The following is a 19,333-nucleotide window of genomic DNA, read 5'->3' as shown; positions in this document are numbered from 1 at the left end:
CCGGCGTTGCACGGGTATTTAATTATAGCAATAACACTGTAAATGGATTCAAATAAAGATACTTTATAGTGGTGAATGAAATTATTTTTTTACAGCTTAATAAAAAGTACAATATTCAAATTATAATGTGAAATATTTGACAAAATGAATACAATACAACTAACGCAAAACGTGATTATAAACAACATTTTTAGTTTCACCTCCTGGAGCAAGAACATATAAATTCTTGGGTGAACCCAGCCTTGAGCAAGCAACATAGAGTTGTGGGCCGCGAGACCCCCAGAACATATCACCCCAGGTAGTGAGGGATCTGCATACCAAGTTTCGTTCAAATCGGTCAAGCCATTTTTGAACTACTGTGAGAATGGCAGCTTTTTACATTTTTTCCATTGACATGAATGGGTGAAATCCGATTTTCTGTTTGTAGCTCCGCCCACGTGTGCAGGTGGGACGTGAGACCCCCAGAACATATCACCCTAGGTAGTGAGGGATCTGCATACCAAGTTTTGTTCAAATCGGTCAAGCCGTTTTTGAATTACAGTGAGAATGGCAGCTTTTTACATTTTTTCCATTGACATGAATGGGTGAAATCTGATTTACTGTTTGTAGCTCCACCCACGTGGGCAGGTGGGCTGCGAGATCCCCAGAACATATCACCCCAGGTAGTGAGGGATCTGCATACCAAGTTTCGTTCAAATCGGTCAAGCCGTTTTTGAATTACTGTGAGAATAGCAGCTTTTTACATTTTTTCCATTGACATGAATGGGTGAAATCTGATTTTCTGTTTGTAGCTCCGCCCACGTGTGCAGGTGGGCCGCGAGACCCCCAGAACATATCACCCCAGGTAGTGAGGGATCTGCATACCAAGTTTCGTTCAAATCGGTCAAGCCGTTTTTGAATTACAGTGAGAATGGCAGCTTTTTTACATTTTTTCCATTGACATGAATGGGTGAAATCTGATTTTCTGTTTGTAGCTCCGCCCACATGTGCAGGTGGGCCGCGAGACCCCCAGAACATATCACCCCAGGTAGTGAGGGATCTGCATACTAAGTTTCGTTCAAATCGGTCAAGCCGTTTTTGAATTACTGTGAGAATGGCAGCTTTTTATATTTTTTCCATTGACATGAATGGGTGAAATCTGATTTTCTGTTTGTAGCTCCGCCCACGTGTGCAGGTGGGCCGCGAGACCCCCAGAACATATCACCCCAGGTAGTGAGGGATCTGCATACCAAGTTTCGTTCAAATCGGTCAAGCCGTTTTTGCGTGATCGCGGCACATACACACACACATACACACCTCCGATTTTATATATATAGATGTGAAATATGAATGTATGTATGTATGTATGTCTTGGATCCAAGAAAGAATGAAAGGTGACCAAGAGCATGAATGTATTATGTGATATTCAAATAGGAAAATGTTCTAAAAACTTATAAATACTTTGAGGTTTAAAGTAAACTTTGAGACATCCAGAGAAGGTAGACATGTGAAGTTTGACCTATCTGACCTGAATCGTTGCCATGGAGATTCTCGGCCTTTGAGGCTTAATTGCAGACACTAGACATTCCAAGAGGCCTAAGAAGTAAGATAGGTCAACTATTTGACCCTGCCTGGTTTAGGTGAAATAACTTAAAACTAAATTTAAAATATAAGGTTTCTTAATTTAAGAATATTTTCTGTTCACAAACTGGTATTTTCTCTTATTAGTATAGGAAAAACTCGTGTAGCCCACCTGACTTTTAAGAAGAAATTAGTTGGTTTTGTGTCTGTGAAAAACTGTCAGTTTTCCAGAAAAAATTACCTTGGTCAGAAAGAGCTTTTTTTCATTCTTTAAGACTGTAGAAAGACATGCGGAGCTTATAAAAAAGATTTTGGTTAAAGAAAAGATATATCCTTTCTAAAAACAAGTTTTGCATTTCTTTGGTAAATTGCCAGCTTAAGTGGTACTAAGGAGTGCTCCTTTTAAGAATATATATTATCATATATGTAATCCTAAATACATATTTAGAATATCTTAGAAATTGTTATAAAAGAAATATATTTTTATACCTTGCAAATGTTTTCTTTAAGTCTGTTCAAAACCTAAAGTATTTCTTTGTTTGAAATAGTCTCGCCTTTTAAAAGAATGTGTTAGCTAAGTATTGGAAGCTGAAGTGATGTGTTACCAGTCATTGTAATAGTATATAAGCAATTACATAGCTCTGATTCAGTGGAGAACTTTTTTCCACATGCATAGACAACTTTGTCTCATGTGTAACAAGTCTCCCTCATACAGAACAGGATTATGGATTATGGAAATGCATGTAGCGCACATAACTAATTGGCATTTTAGGAGGGGAGAGTGTGGTTGTGGGTTCAAACTCACGCTGTACTTTGTGAACCAGGTACACTAGATAGATTGTGAGTCCACCGGGACAGACAGGGAAAAATGCTTGAGTACCTGAATAAACTCATGTAAACCGTTCTGAGCTCTCCTGGAAGAACCGTATAGAAAATGGAATAAATAAATAAATCATTCTAATTTTAACCTCAAGTTTAAATTTTGATACAAATTGAATAAATATTATTTTTATGAAAATATATATCTGTGTGTGTGTTAATTGGCATCAAAAGGTACCCTATGTTGAGCCACGACGCAGCAAGTGTGCTCAACCTGGAGGTGCCTGGCACTCCCAAACTTCTGTCTTGGGTCTTGAAATGTTCTCTGGGAAGTCGATGCTTCCAAGTACTGTCGAAAACACATGGAGCCATGAAAATTTCCCCGATTGGGTCCTACGGTCTACTGTCTGGTAAGGACTTTGGCTTACAATCTGCCACACTGGCCATCAGATTGTTGAGACCCTTGCCAAACAGCAATTGCCCTTTAAAGGGGAGTTTGCTCAACCTCCCACCCATTGCCTGATCCAGAGCATTCTGCGTGCAGAGATTACATATGCCGAGACCTTACTCAAGACCCTTAAAAGGTCAAACAGTGCATCTGCTACGTAAGTAATCAACCCCCACTAGAAGGAACTGGGGGTCACTGCTGTCGTCTAGGTCTTCAGCCCGGCTGAGCTTTGAATGGTATGCTTAGCTTGAGCGACAAATGACGCTGCTGCTGCCACTTTTAGGCCTAGTGCTATGGCCTCAAGTTGTTTCTTAATGAGAAAGTCCAGTCTGTGGTCCTGGGAATCCTGTGGTCCTGGGAAGGGAGGTGCATTTAGAAACTTGCGCCACTAGAGAATTCATCTTTGGTGTATTAAACAGCTGCTGGAATTTGGCATCCATCAGGTAGAGCTTTGTCATTGACTTAGCTACCCTCAAGGACTTCCCAGTGGTCAGTTAGCATCCTGGTAATGTCTGGATGTGAGGGAAAGCATGTCACCTGTGCCTTTGTGCTGCTCTTAAGAACATAAGAACATAAGAATTGCCATACTGGGATAGACCAAAGGTCCATCAAGCCCAGTAGTAGAGGTCTAGGGTGGCTCGAGCTTTAATTCCTGGAGGGATCCTGTAATGATTCCTTGTAGAGCAGATGGCTTGAACAGCCTGAGCACCGTCAGGTCCTCTCCAAGGTCCAGGGCTGCCATCTCATCGTGGTCTGGCCCATAAAGCTGAGATGCTGAATCTCCAAGCACAGAGGACCCCGACTGAGAAAGTAGAGGCATGGACTCTGAATCCTCTTCGTCCAAATCCTGCGCTGTCTGGGTCCCTGACACTTGAGCACGGCTTTGACTAGGGGACCCCACACCCTTGGTGGGGAGAAGCCCAGGCACTACTCTCACCAAGCCTCTCAATGGGCCAGGCCAGCTTCTGTAGCTTAAAAAACCTTCACACATCATATGTATGAATTTGGGAGAGAAACACTACCCAGGTTGTCCGGAGGGACCTGGCAGGATCTCCTGTGGTACCTTCTGGAGTTTGTCCACTGGCATACAGCTGTGCTTCACCAGGGACACAAACCTATCCATTTTTCGGCTCCAGCTGAAATGTTTGTCCCAGGAAATGTTCCATATGGGCTTCAAATCTCTCAGATGCATGAGAAGGGGTGAAGCCTGAAGCTCTAGCCCCTCCCCCCCTCATGTGCCGTGTTGCACATGGAACAATGACCACCCTCAGATAGGTATCCGCTGCAAATCTGGCATGAATCCAAAGGATCTCCACCTGAGGAGTTCATCTATGCCCTTTTTGGGTTTTTTTTAAAAATGATAGTTTATTGAAAAAAACTGCAAAATACAATACAAAATCAAATCAAACTCCAAAATCCACCCAAACCAAATATCGCATACAGGTAACCATAGGGTCTATTATAATACAAATGATGTACCCTAACTAACCCAAACTCCACCATTCCCCAATCCCCCTACCCGATTCCTCTGGATACCCCCCCTGCCCCTCCCCTTCCCAAGAGAGTCTAGGATATACAAGTTGGGAATGGAAAGCTACCAGATAAGAAATGAAAGGAGATGAAAACCCCAGGGTGACTACTTAAACAGAAACTGTATCAAGGCCCTCTTTCCAGAAAATATATAGAGACCAAATTTTTTGAAAAGACCCCATACGATTTCTACGTAAAGCTGTCAGCTTAGACATATTATACACATAACTTATTTTATGATGCACAACCTGCATTGACAGAAGGTCCATTGATTTCCAAGCAGCAGCTAACCATGCCGCTGTCATCACCACTGCAATCCATTTTCAATAACGTAACAGCAAGGTCTGTGGGGTTATATTAAACAAACAACATTCAACAGACTGAACTACCTCAAAATCCAATACCTCAGAAACGAACCCCACTCTAGCCCAATAAGCCTGTGCACCATCTATGCCCTTTTTAATAAAAAAAAACAACAACTAGTTGTTTTGAGAAAGATGAAGTTTTTTAAGATCAAATTCACTGCAATAGCAATTTTAGCACCTAAGATGGTCTATGGAGGCAAAAATGAAAGACAAAAATTTCAGGGAAGTGTTTTTTGGAGGGAGGGGACCCTGTCCCTAGCCTCAGCAACCTTTAAAATTAAATTTTAAGGACCTCTCCCCCTGATCTTCCCATAGGCTGTAGCAGCTATGCTGGATGCTAGGAGCTGCTCACAGAGAACCTTCAGTCAGAGGTAAGAGAAGATTTCTGCTTCAGACAAGCTTGACAAAGGGAAACTGGCTTGTTTCTTTGGACTGCCATCCAGTCTCCCCATGGGACCAGACCCCCACCAGAGCCTGCATGACATTGTGGGGGAAGGAATTCAGTTAGCCAAGATCCTAGTACAAAGCCACCACGGAAGCTACACCGCCTGCACTCAAGCCCACTGTGGATGAAACCTGGGGCAAACCTGCTCTCAAGGGAAAAGTCCCTGAGCCTCCAGGCTGTTAATGCAGGCCAACCATATGTCTGCAGGCTATAGACCTCTGCCTTGAGAGTCTGTATCTTCTTGCAGTTAGAGATGTCTTGGGGGAACAGAGAGCCACTGCAGCACCAAAAGCCTCGCTTACGGGAGAGAAACCCAAAAAACATAGAAATTAAACATGAGCAGAACAAAGAAGCTCCTAGCAGGGTGTCCAACCTGCGGCCCCATGAAGTATTTTGTGAGGCCCCGGTTGAGAGTGATGCAGTGTTTTCCTCTGCTGCCCCTGGGTGTTTACCATCTTGCCGGCTCCCTCCTCTGTCTTGCTGCAGCATTAGCACGTTTGTGCGGCCCCAGAACATTTTTTTTTGGCCAATGCGGCCCAGAGAAGACAAAAGGTTGGACACCCCTGTGTAAGACAGGAAATCCAGCCCAGCCCAGAGAAAGAGGAGGAGAAGCAGAAGAATATATAAATTAGGCTCTGTACTGATTTTGCAGTAAAAGAGGGTAAATACCCGTTGGTCAACACTGATATTCCTGTTGCACTAGAAAGATGACTTTAAACATTACCCTAGCTGTTGGCTGGCCCTAGCTCTGCTCTCAGTGGGACATTCTTTTAGCCACAGAAGGCAATGCAGTTTTCATCTTATGGCTTTACCTGGTTAAGCGGTTAATTACTCTGCTCAAATTGTTTGAACACTGTTCTTACAATTGGTCCAAGAGCGTCACAGAGCCCAAAGATTTTGTTGATTAACAATAATACCAAACTAGTTTTGAGAGCCCAGACCACGAGCACAGACCTTCCCCCTTCTCATGTCGCTGCTTGTACAGTCCAGAGCCTTACTTCAGTAGTTTGATGTTGCACATGATCAGCTCTTTCCAGTTGACGAAAATCATAGCAATCTCCTTCTCTGACAGCAATTCCGACTCCATCAATGGTTTCTGAAATGTCTAAATAGAACAAGGGGACCATGTAATTACTAATAAAGGCGTACACAGTTCAGAAAGCATTCCTGACATTTCCTAATGCTGCCTAACATGGTAACATGGAGTTTGGTTGATTGCGGTCAGTCTGTCTCTCAGTCCTCATTAGTTACACTGTACATAAACCTTTCCTCTGACTTTTGCTGTTATCGGCAGATAACTCTCTGAAAGTTATGTCAGTTCAATCACAGACAGTTCCAGAGCTTAATCTTGTGAAAGGAAAGAAGACTATAACTCTGTAGAGTTTAAAGTAGATTTGTTCTTGGTTAATTTTCATCTACAATCGCTTGTTCAATCAATTCCATCTATCTTTTTAATACATGGTTCAGATTTGGGCAGTTTTATTAAAAGATGTAAAAGCAGCCAGAGAATTAATTTTGCTTAATTGATGACTATTGCTGTTGATTATAATAGAAAGAACTAACTAATCCTCCGTGCACCAAGTCTACGGGCTAGATTCACAAAGCAAACCGATCATGTACCGATCGGTTTGCGATCACTTTGCTACCCCACTCCCATTCACTAATTCACTTACTCCCGATCCGATTACTGCCCCATCAGATCTGCGCATGCAAATGAGGGGGAATTGCATGCAAATATAGAAAGGAAGTGATTCACTAAAGAAAACTTCAGGAACGCCGACTGGGCTGGCTGATCAAAAGAAGCGACTGCTGGGGACCAGTCGCTCACCACCTTTCCGACTGTCCTGCTCTCTGCCTGAAATCCCAGCCCTGCAGCACTGAAACTATCCAAAAAGCGCCCAGCTCTCTGCTGCTCTCCTCTCTTCCGCCATGCTGCCCTGTTCTATTCCCCCCTTGCCTCTCTGCCCTATTTTGCCATGCTGCCTTGCTCTCTTTGGCCATGCCCCGCTGCGAGCCCGTGTTAAAAGCAGGGCTGCACTTCTCACCACCAGCCCCGGCTGATCTCCTTCATGTCTCCTTCCCAAACACACCTGCCTGTCTGCCCCGACTCTCCCACCCTTCCCCGCGAAACTCGTTTGTGGTGGTAATTCAATAACACACTGAAGATCGATTCCACCTCTCCCGCTCAGAGGCAGAATTGGGGGTCATAGAGAAATCTCAATGAATCAGACCCAAAATCTGGACAACATTCATAGGTTTTCTTTTTCCTGAAAATATTCCACAGATTTTTTTTTCTATCTAATCAGTTCACAGAAAAAAAAAAAATCTATGCCGGGCCTGGAGGTCCAGCACATGCGCAGACCATCTACAGATGGTCTGCGCATGCGCTGGGATCGCTATAGAGCAATCCGGGCAGGCAGATGGGGGCGTTCCTTTGATCGCCCCCTCTGCATATTGGAATTTTTTGAATTCATTGGATCTGCCCGGATCGGGCCCGTTCGTGAATCTAGCCCTATGACAAGTATCCCTTAAATATTGATGTATAAAAGAGAGTTCTTTATCACAAAAATCCACTGTTTTTGATATATAGATTCATAGCCAAATGCGCGCAAGACAAATGCGCGTGGCCAAATGTGCAAAGACAAGTGAGCGCAAGACGTCTGAGCACAAGATAAGTGAGCGCAAGACAACTGAGCGCAAGACAATAGCGCGCAGGACTTTATATCACAAGGCAAGAGGCTAGGTAACCATAGTGATTAAAAATGCATTTGCAAAACGCAGTCACGTACGACAATGACGTACATTACATCCTTACGTCAACGTCTTGAGCATGATTGTGTTAGCAAGTCAATATCGCGCAGTGGTCTCAAACTTGCGGCCCGGGGGCCACATGCGGCCCGCCAGGTACTATTTTGAGGCCCTCAGTATGTTTATCATAATCACAAAAGTAAAATAAAACAGTTTCTTGATCATATCTATTTAGCTATAAATGACAATATTATTATTAAGACTTAGCCAAAAGGAAAGATTGATAAACTATAAAGAGTTTTACCTCATGCAAAATTGTCATTTCTTTAATAAGACATTAGCTATTTTTTCTATGGCCCTCCAAGTACCTACAAATCCACAATGTGGCCCTGCAAAGGGTTTGAGTTTGAGACCACTGTTATAGCGTAAGGTAAATGGGCGTAGTAGGTCCACAATTGTCGTTGCGCTGAATTGCCATTGCGCTGAATTGTCTTGCGCTCACTTGTCTCCGTGCAATTGTCCACGCGCATTTGTCTTGCACGCATTTGACTTGCCATCGTATATATGATTAGGGTTTATGCTTTTTAAAGGCTGAAAGACCTCAAGTGTCCACAGCTGTCCAGATTTGGAAATAATCCTACCAGAACAATCTATTGTGAACTATCATTGGTCTTAATTGCCTTTCTTTTATCACTCTTTTTTTATTTTTTATTGTATTTTATTGACTAATGTGTAATCTATCAGCTACTACTCATAACGGAATTACTGTTTTCAGTTCTTTGTTCATATGAGTATTTGTCAAGGCTTGCTTATTTTGTAAAGCCTATGATACTTAGGGCTCCTTTTACAATGCTAAAATGCTGCGCGTGCTAGCCGCTACTGCCTCCTCTTGAGCAGGCGGTAGTTTTTCGGGTAGCGCACGCTAATCCGGTGCGTGCGCTAAAAACGCTAGCGCACCTTTGTAAAAGGAGCCCTTAGCTTTTAAAATCCTGCTGTTAGCAAACTTTTCCACGACACTAGCGAGGAAGGCGCATCCCTCTTCAGAGGATTTATTCTTTATGAATTTAGGCGTTTGCGGCCATGATTGCTGAAAGGAAGGAGCATTACGATTCAACAACAGTAAATCTCCTGATGAAGCTCGTGACAGAGTGAAACGGAGACACTCCGTTGAGCGAAACGAGCGAAACAAGAGCATTTGTGACTCAGCCAGGATTTGTGAACATCGGCTGAGCCATTTCTATAGCGTTCCAATATAGCTGTGAGCTGCCAGCACTACCATAACAGCAGGATTTTAAAAGCTAAGTATCATAGGCTTTACAAAATAAGCAAGCCTTGACAAATACTCATATGAACAATGAACTGAAAACAGTAATTCCGTTATGAGTAGTAGCTGATAGATCACCATCGCTTTACGCATTAGTCAATAAAATACAATAAAAAATTTTAAAAAAGAGTGATAAAAGAAAGGCAATTAAGACCAATGATAGTTCACAATAGATTGTTCTGGTAGGATTATTTCCAAATCCGGACAGCTGTGGACACTTGAGGTCTTTCAGCCTTTAAGTTCAAACAATTTTTATTGATGCAAACAACAAGAAATACAACATTAAAACTTGTATAACAATGATGATGCATCAAATATAATAATATGATGAACATATTGATGTGGTTAATATTACATACAACACCAAGGTATAAACCCATATATATATATATATATATGATAGGGTTTATGTTTTTTAAAGGCTGAAAGATCTATATATACAGTAAAACCTTGGTTTGCGAGCATAATTCGTTCCAGAAGCATGTTTGTAATCCAAAGCACTCGTATATCAAAGCGAATTTCCCCTTAGGAAATAATGGAAATTCAGATGATTCGTTCCATAACCCAAAAGCTTTAATACAAAATACTATACGTACTTGTATTGCAAGACTTTGCTTGTTTAGAACAGTCACTACACTCTTGCAGCGTCAGAGAGAGAAGAACCATCGGCTCAGTTGTGATGATGTGACATGCGTATACTGTATGTACTTGTATTGCAAAACATTGCTTGTATAACAAGTTAAAATTTAATCAAATGTTTTGCTTGTCTTGCAAAACACTTGCAAACCAAGGTTTTACTGTATATATATATCTAAAAAAAAAATGGGTTTTGTGATAAAGAACTCTCTTTTATACATCAATATTTAAGGTATAAAAGAGAGAAACCAAATGGTTGAAGGATCACAAGGCAAGCAAGTAAAGTGACTGAACACTACGGGCTCCTTTTTCAAAGCCACAGTAGAGGTTTCTACCATGGGCCTGCGAGGTCAATTCTCCAATACGCATAGGAATTCCATGAGCATCAGAGCATTTACCTCACCGGTCCTCACAGCTTTGTTAAAGGCAGCATATATGACTGAAGATTTCTCCACCATTTATGTTTTACACTTTATCCACTAGAATCAGTTGTAAATATTAGGGTGGATTTACAAATCACAGGAACTCAGCGGGGTCAGAGGTCAAATGACATGTTCCAGTCCTATAGTTTTTAACATTGGAGGAGATGGATGGCATATACAAAAACTGCTTTTTCTGGATAACTCTGAGGGTAATTTTAAATGTGACGAGCTTATAGAACAGTGTTTCATGCAGTCTAGTGGGTGCTTCTAAAATTAGGAAAACAAAGCGCCTACTTTTATGCAGTACATGCATAGGTGTTCTTGGAAAGGTAGAACAGGAACATATGTGCTGACTTTTACAAATGTTTACATGTACAAAATTACTATTGTCTTGGAGCAGGTGTGACCTGGAGTGGGAACTTTTGTCAAGGCTATTTTTATTAAAGTGTGCAGCTGCATATGTCACCTTTATAATGGCAAAAATTCTCAAAAGGCCACTAAAATTTAGGTACTGAGATGATGTACACTAAACAGGAATTCTATAATAGCAGCTATGCATACAACTGCTGTTATATAATACTCACATCACAATCAGGAAGCCTTGAAATAACTCACTCGCAGATCTCAGCAGTGCAGCCAATATGAGTATTAGGCTTTTTCACATACGGCATATCAGCACCAAAATCATCATTGGTCTCATTTATTCATCTTTTATAAATATAATTTCTTTAAATAGTTTAAGGTAGAAAAAAGTACTTTTAGAGTAAAATTGCACTCATCTTAGTCTAGTCTACGCGGATTGGGGGGGGGGGTATCACTCCAACACAGAACTATGTTTCGCATTGCACTCATCTTAGTCTAGTCTACGCGGATTGGGGGGGGGGGGTATCACTCCAACACAGAACTATGTTTCGCCTATACAAGGCTGTATCAAGGAAATAATAATAATAATTTATTTTTTATATACTGCTATATCAAAAAGTTTGATGCGGCTTACAACAAGGAATGTTAATACATACAGTGTGAATAGAAATAACATAAGAGGTAAAATAAGCAAATAAAATTGGAATAGATCAGTTAAAACATGAGATTTTTTATAAAAATATGGAACATATTAAGGCATCAACCTATCAAACAGATGGGTCTTTAACAGTTTTCTAAAATCAAAATAAGAGGTAGCCTCTAATATAGTTTTTCCAAGCCCCGTATTCAATTCAGTGGCCTGGAAAGCGAAAGTTCTCTCAAGAAACTTCTTATAGTGATAGGATTTAATAGAGGGATAGTTAAACAGGTTAATCCTACGTATACTCTTGTTAAAGTGACTCAAGAGAAAATGAAGAGTTAGATAGTCTGGTAACATACTGAAAACTGCTTTATAACAATACTAAAGAATTTAAACAGAACTCTGGACTCTATTGGCACCCAATGAAGTTTTTGATAAAAAGGAGTAATGTGCTCCAATTTTTTTAATCAAAAAATGAGGCGAAATCCCCCTTTAGATCAGCAGACTCATATGAGACTTACATGAGTCTGCTGATCTAAAGGGGGATTTCCTTGATACAGCCTTGTATAGGCGAAACATAGTTCTGTGTCGGAGTGATAACCCCCCCCTCCATCTGTGTAGACTAGACTAAGATGAGTACAATTTTACTCTAAAAGTATTTTTTCTACCTTAAACTATTTAAAGAAATTATATTTAAAGCATATTTACAAAAGATGAATAAATGAGACCAATGATGATTTTGGTGCTGATATGCCATATGTGAAAAAGTCTAATACTCATACTGGCTGCACTGCTGAGGTCTGCGAGTGAGTTATTTCAAGGCTTCTTGATTGTGATGCATGTAACTTCAGCCTTAATAGAGAACACTATTGAAAGTCTGTAGCCAGCAGTTGCTGTTATCAAATACTAGCATAAGTCTGTATTTAGGCAAGCATTAACGCCAGCTCAATGGCTGATGTAAATGCTCATGCCTAACATCAAAATGACAGTATTCCATGACCCATATGCATAAATGTCTGACCTACTTCCGACCTATCATATCACTATACTTGCATCCTATGCAGCCACTTGCAAGGCCTTGATATTGTGCAGGGGTGCCCTCCTGGATTGAAATGCTTCTACCTCTGGTTTTGATGGACACTACATGGTCTTTATTTTACATTAGAGTGTCAGTCAGTCATTTGGGTAAATCACTGAAAGCTGTTCAACCACTGAAAAGCAGAACTAGAAAAGATAAACTTCTCCACATCAGCCAGGTATGTTCTTCTCTTACCTCAGTGACTAACTGCAGATCATTGACATAGTTTTCTTCTGTCACAATCAGCTCATGGATATATCCCTGCCTTTTCCTTTCAGCAGGACTCAACATGTCCAAGAGATGTAAATCTGCGCACCCTGTAAGACACAAAAGAACAGAACATTTATCATAGGTCAAAGGTTAACTGGAATTGTGGGAAAGTTCATGAGAGCATGCACATTGTTTCAAACCAGGCTTACCAAAGTGCTAGATAAAATAAATAAATGTCACATTACAAATGTACAAGAGTATTATCATCTTACACTACCACTGAGCAATATTATATTACCGACATACAGGATTATCATGCTATATTATGCTTGCCACTATGCTACCATCCCAATGTATAATATTGTTATCATACTCCTTTCCCAACACTCTCCCCAACAAAAGCCTGGAATCCTCCCAGACCCACTCCCCAAAAGAAACACCTCTTCTGGACCCCCCCCCCAAGAGACAAACCCCCTACACCTGTGGGCTCACCTAGGTCCTACCTTAGCATCTCTGGTGGTCTAGGGTAGTAGGCTGGGCAGAAGCAAACCACAAATGCTCCTGCCAATAATGTCCCTGCGTGCAAAATGTCGGCATTGACTTCTCATGGTACTACTGCTAGGGATTATTTTATATGGAAGGCTGACCCCTAGAAGTAGGACTATGAGACTACTATTAAGTTTCAGGTTTATTACATTTTGATATACCGCCTATTAATTTCTAAGCGCTTTACATTAAAAAAAGCTATTTTACAAGAGTATAAATATAAGGGAAACTTACACGGACCATTAAAACCAATTAAAAGACAACACTTGGCACAAAAGGGAAGATGGTAAAAGAATACATCATATTAAAATAAAAGGACATGGGAAAGGAACAACCAAGAGGATGGGATAAAATGAGTGAAAAAGCAAAGAAAAAGAAAAAAAGCCTGGGAAAATTAATTCTAGGGTTGATGTCATGTTTATGTTTCAAAAGCATCTTTGAATAGGAAGGTTTTAAGACCTGATTTAAACTTTGAGACACAATGTTCTTGTCCGAGGTTGATGTGGAGGGAATTCCACAGTGTAAGTGCTACAACTAAAAAGATAGTTTTTCAAGTGGTATCATATACTATTTGGCGCATGGAAAGTATTATAAGGAGATATTGCTGGGTGGTTCGAGCAACCTTGAGATGGTATACGGTGTCAAAAATCTATCAATGAATGCTAGAGAATGAGTGGATTGTACCTTGAAAGTAAGGAGTAATATTTTAAAAGTAATCCGGTGTGCTACTGATAGCCACTATTTTGCAATTGGTGGTTTCAATTGCACATGGGCAGTTAGTCACATGGGCAGGAGTGATTGAGGCTCACTCCTGCTTGGCCTACCACTTAGACCAAGAGGGATATTAAAGTAAGCCCACGGGGCCCACAGGAGTATAGAGGGAGGTCAAATGGAGTATTTCTGTTTGAAGGATATGGGAGGAAGTTAGCCTCTTGATGAGGGAATATAGGCTCTACCTAGAAAGCAAATGAGAGTATGGCTGCAATCTCCTGCAATACATTGCATAGATGATGCTGTGAAACAGAACTGACCTATGCCTGATTAATTCAGGCAGCAATGAGGAAAAGTCTTGCACCAAGTGCTATGTGGACAAGGACATATTGCAGCAATGATGAACTTTCACCTAAATGTGCACATCAGCTGGAACTGAACTACCGAGCTGATAATAATAATAATAATTTTATTTCTTATATACCGCTAAAGCCATGGTAGTTCGAGGCGGTTTACAATAAGAAGAGCTGGACAATCAGCGACATAGTACAGTATAGAATCAATGAATACAAGTACAATGAATGCAAGTACAATAAGAAGAGCTGGACAGTCAGTGACATAGTTACAATGTAGAAGCAATGAATTCAGTATACAGAATAGAAGATATAATGAACAACAAATTCTTAAGTGACAAATCGGTTGAACAGTTTCGTTTTTACTAATTTTCTAAAACTAAAATAGGATGAGGAGTGCATGATAAACATAAAAGAGTTCCGTAAAGAAATAAAAACACTACTGTTCAAAAAATATCTCCCATCACTCTAACCACCACCCAATGAGTCCCCAATCAACGCCAACCAAGCCAAGCAAAGACTGCTGTCAGTTTGTTGCAGAAAATGGCTTGGTACGTGCAATAAATGGCCCTGAAGTAGTGGACAAAAGTTGAGCTCCACGAAACGCTGGCCACGTTGGTTTTTTTCTGATACACAAGCACTGTTAAAGCTAAGTAATCTTTCAACTACTAGAATGTTTAGCGATAGCTAAACCAGACTTGTTAGAAACTTGTTGTCAGCCTAGTCTCAATTGAATGAAACCGAATTTGTTAAAAAATCTTAGTCAGTTTAGTCTCAATCTTATGAAAGAGTGTAGATACACTGAAAAAAAGACACTAACGTCAGAAAATTGCTAATGAGATAAAGTGTTAAAGAAATATTTATTATTCACATGATATTAACTAGAATATTCAATTTTCATTTAATATTTATTCACTAAATACTGGTAGAGTACACAAAAGAAAACTTAGAAGAAGTCCAATGATTGGAGTTAAGGAGCAGCACAACCACGCCGAATATCTCAGTCTGTGAATACGACTGTGCGTGGGCTCCATTACTGAGGCCTCTTCTTACACATATTCTTCAGTACAAAGTGATACACTTTTTCCTACATATATATGGGAATACAATAAATACTAATATTCTGACCTAGACTTAGTCATCCTACAGCAATAATCAAAAGTTTAATGAGACTGCCTAGACCAGGGGTGGGCAACGAAGGCTGCAATCCAGTCGGGTTTTTAGGAGTTCTACAATGAATATGCATGAGATCCATTTGCATACAATGGAGGCAGTGCATACAAATAGATCTCATGCATATTCATTGGGGAAATCCTGAAAACCCGACTGGATTGAGGCCCTCGTCGCCCACCCCTGGCCTAGACGGAACTTATACATTGTGACTTAGGTGATCTAAAAACAGGTATAAGTACCCAGAAGGTATCCAAAGTGACCAGATCACCTCTGCAGAGACAAAGTACAGATCCCCACACACTCCCCCAGTGATCACTGACCACCCCCCCACCATACAAATCGGAATAAAATGTACATACCTGCCTCCAGAATATCAGCACCTGGCATAAGAAAGCCTAGTAGAGCTGCACAGAGGTGGCTTAAATAATCTGGGGGGGGGGGGGGGGGGCTAGTGAACCATAGAGAAGAGGACCCTGGCCCATAAACCACTCTAACCACTGCATTCATGGTGGAAAATGTGCACCCACCAAAACCCCCTAAAACCCTACTGTACTGCCATATAGGTGCCACCTGCATCCATAAGGGCTATTGGGGTGGTAGACAAGTGTGTATAGTAGGTTTTGGGGGGCTCACCATGGCCTGCAAGGGAGTTGTGGTGAGATGTTTATGTGGTACCCTTTTTGTGAAGTTCATAGCAGTGTCCTGTAAGGTGCCCCAATTCTAAATGAGGTCTCACCAGAGTCTTATACAGTGGCATCGATACCTCCTTTTCCTACTGGCCATACCTCTCCCTATGCACCCTAGCATCCTTCTAGCTTTCACCCTCACCTTTTCAAACTGTTTGGCCACCTTAACAGCATCACATACAATCACACCCAAGTCCCACTCTTCTGTCGTGCACATATGTTCTTCACTGCCAGAAGCCATGTGTGCTTTGGTACTGAATATCTGAGGTTAGTTCAGCCACTTACCACCATGATTTGAATATCAGTCATGTATAGTAAGAAAGGAATAATAGCAATAAATGTCTGAACAAGTGAGTTTATTAGGTCCAATGTAAGTTTCTTGGCACAAGTGTCTGTGTGTGTTAAAAAACATACACGCATAAGATATGCCATACTGAGTCAGTCCAAATGCCCATCAAGCACAGCCAGGACACCAAAGAGTAGATCCATTTCTTATTGCTCATACAATTTTCCGACAACAAAAGAAAAAAAACTCAAGTTCCACGGTAGAAGGAAATTCAGAACAATATTCTGAATCAAAAGTTTATTGGCAAAAACAGTCTAAAACAATACTATCAATAAAGCCAGCTTCATTGTATATTGTATTGTTTTTAGATTGTTGTTGATTCAGAACATCAGTTCCATATCATAGAGTTTCCCAACATTACATGGCTAACATAGTTTCTGGATTTTTCCTCTAGGCACTTTTTTAAACTTAGCTATGTTAACTGCCTTAACCACAGCTTTCAGCAACAAATTGCACAATTCTCCAATTTGTTTAGAACGAGCTACTTAATGATTTCAATTGAGTGCCCACTTATCTTAATACTACATAAAAGGATAAGTAACTGGTCCTTATTTAGTATTTATTCCATCCCACCTATAATCTTGTAGACTACAGTTGTATCTTCTCTGAAGATGTTTCTCTTTAAAGATGCCTATAACACACCTTAAACTGTTCATGCCTCTTTAGATTCCTGCATCACTGGGCGTGGTCCCTGGATAAGAACCCAACACCCTTATATAGTTTTCCTTTGTCATTTTTTTCTGACAAGTGTAGTCTTGTCACCTTGAGCTTGTATAGGTTTATGCAACTCACAAATAGAAGATTAGATTAGCTCTACCCCTGCTCCCTCACTAGCGCGAGAGAGAAAACATAGTAACATAGTAAATGACGGCAGATAAAGACCTGAATGGTCCATCCAGTCTGCCCATAAGTTATACCCAGTAAAAAAACACATGATTAAATTAACTAGTCTCTTCTTTGATATTTCTGGGCCGTAGACTGTAAAAGATACAATAGAGACATTTAAATACCTCCAAGGCATAAATGCACAGGAGGTGAATCTCTTTCAATTGCAAAATAGAATGAAAGTGAAAAGGGACAGACTCAGGAGTAACCTAAGGGAATACTTCTTCATGAAAAGGTTGATGAATTAGTGAAACATCCTCCCGTGGAGGTGGTGGACATGAAAACTGTATCTGAATTCAAGGAAGCTGGAACAAGCACATAGGATCAGTGGCGTGGCAAGAGAGATTGCACCTCCCTAGTTCCCATTTAGAATGTAAGCTGCCTAGATGGTTTGGCTGATTGACAGGATAGAAAAATTGAATAAACATGAAACTCTCTGCTGTCTCTTCTCCAAGCTGAATAGCTCTAGCCCAGGGATCTCAAAGTCCCTCCTTGAGAACTGCAATCCAGTCAGGTTTTCAGGATTTCCCCAATGAATATGCATTGAAAGCAGTGCATGCACATAGATCTCATGCATATTCATTGGGGAAATCCTGAAAACCCGACTGGATTGCGGCCCTCAAGGAGGGACTTTGAGACCCCTGCTCTAGCCTGTTATTTATTTATTCATAGGGATGCTGTTTCATCCATTCTCATTTTGTTCACTCTTCTCGGTTCATAGACATAATCGCGGAAGACAAAGGCGCGCGCCGACAACTGAGCGCAAGACGGAGGAGCGCGCTGAAGAAAATTACTGTTTTTAGGGTCTCTGACGGGGGGTTTTGTTGAGGAGCCCCCCCACTTTATTTAATACAGATGGCGGCGGCATTGTGGAGGGTTTAGGGGGTTGTAACCCCCCACATTTTACTGGAAACTTAACTTTTTCCTGAAAAACAGGGAAAAAGTGAAGTTTTCAGTAAAATGTGGGGGGGTTACAACCCCCCAAACCCCCCACAACGCAGCGCGATCTGTATTAAGTAAAGTGGGGGGGTTCCTCCCCCACGCCTCCCCCATCGGAGCCCCTAAAAACAGTAATTTTCTTCAGCGCGTGCCTCCGCGCTGCGCTCAATTGTCTGCGCGCGCCTTTGTCCCGGCGCGCTTTTGACCTGACACCCTCTTCTCTGTACCATTTCAAGCTCCGCTGGCTATTGATTGGAATGGGACAACGAGAATTGTGCATAATGCCGAATATGCAGTCACCCCAGTGCATTATAACATTCTCCCATCTGTTTATGAGTAATTTCTAACATTCTTTCTGTTGTTTTGATCACTGCTGCGCATTGTGCTGAAAATTTCAATGTATTGTCCACTGACAATTGTCCTTTTTCTGGTGAGATGTATCCAGCTTTAGGCATATTCTCTTCACATGCATCACTGCTCTTATCGACACTGAAGTTCATCTACCAGTTAGATTTATAGCCCCTCAGACTCACTAGGTCCTTGTAGAAAGGTTTTTCTGTGTGAAAATATTTTTATGGGTATGGGTCAGGCACTTGATATACTGTCTTTCTGTGGTTTAACCAAAGCAGTTTAAATATTATATACTGGTACTTTCTCTATCCCTAGTGGGCTTGCAACTAAGATGGCAATTCTATAAATTGTTGCCAAGATTTAGGCATCCCAATGCCACACGATCAATACAGCATCTTGGCACAAGATTCTGTTATAGAATGCTAACGTAAGTGGGCATTGGTGTGTTTAAAATTAGATGCCTTCAGCATTTTCTAAGTGATCTGAATATCTCCAAGACACACTCATGACCTACCCATGTTTGTGCTACGTAATTTTAGTGTGCATGCCATAGAATAGTGCTTCATCCACTCAATATGATAATACGCCGGCTAGATATCACATCCCCACATTTATAAAAGGATGAATATGTGAAAATATTTTGATACTCAATCCTCAGAGGGAAATTGTTCCCGTTGGCTCAAGTGAATGAAATTCCCTGAACCCACTCTTCACGGGATCTCATAGGATCAAAATATATCATCGTATGCAAGATA

The 19,333-nt window shown here is 41.0% G+C and overlaps 1 protein-coding gene across 1 annotated transcript in view; it reads right to left on the bottom strand.

The window, feature by feature from the left end:
• The window catches only part of ITSN1 (intersectin 1), a 412,894-nt gene that overhangs the window by 40,058 nt on the left and 353,503 nt on the right, over positions 1-19,333 (bottom strand). Inside the window, exons 30-31 of the mRNA XM_033949572.1 lie at positions 12,574-12,695; positions 6,166-6,272 (exon numbers count right to left, since the gene is read on the bottom strand). Coding sequence (XP_033805463.1) covers positions 6,166-6,272; positions 12,574-12,695 — 229 coding nt within the window. The remainder of the gene's footprint in view (positions 1-6,165; positions 6,273-12,573; positions 12,696-19,333) is intronic.

Source organism: Geotrypetes seraphini, chromosome 6 (assembly GCF_902459505.1).
Source record: "Geotrypetes seraphini chromosome 6, aGeoSer1.1, whole genome shotgun sequence".
In the NCBI taxonomy this organism is placed as follows: Eukaryota; Metazoa; Chordata; class Amphibia; order Gymnophiona; family Dermophiidae; genus Geotrypetes; species Geotrypetes seraphini.
Note: the sequence above shows the minus strand (reverse complement) of the source record. Positions and strands in the feature narration are given on the sequence as shown.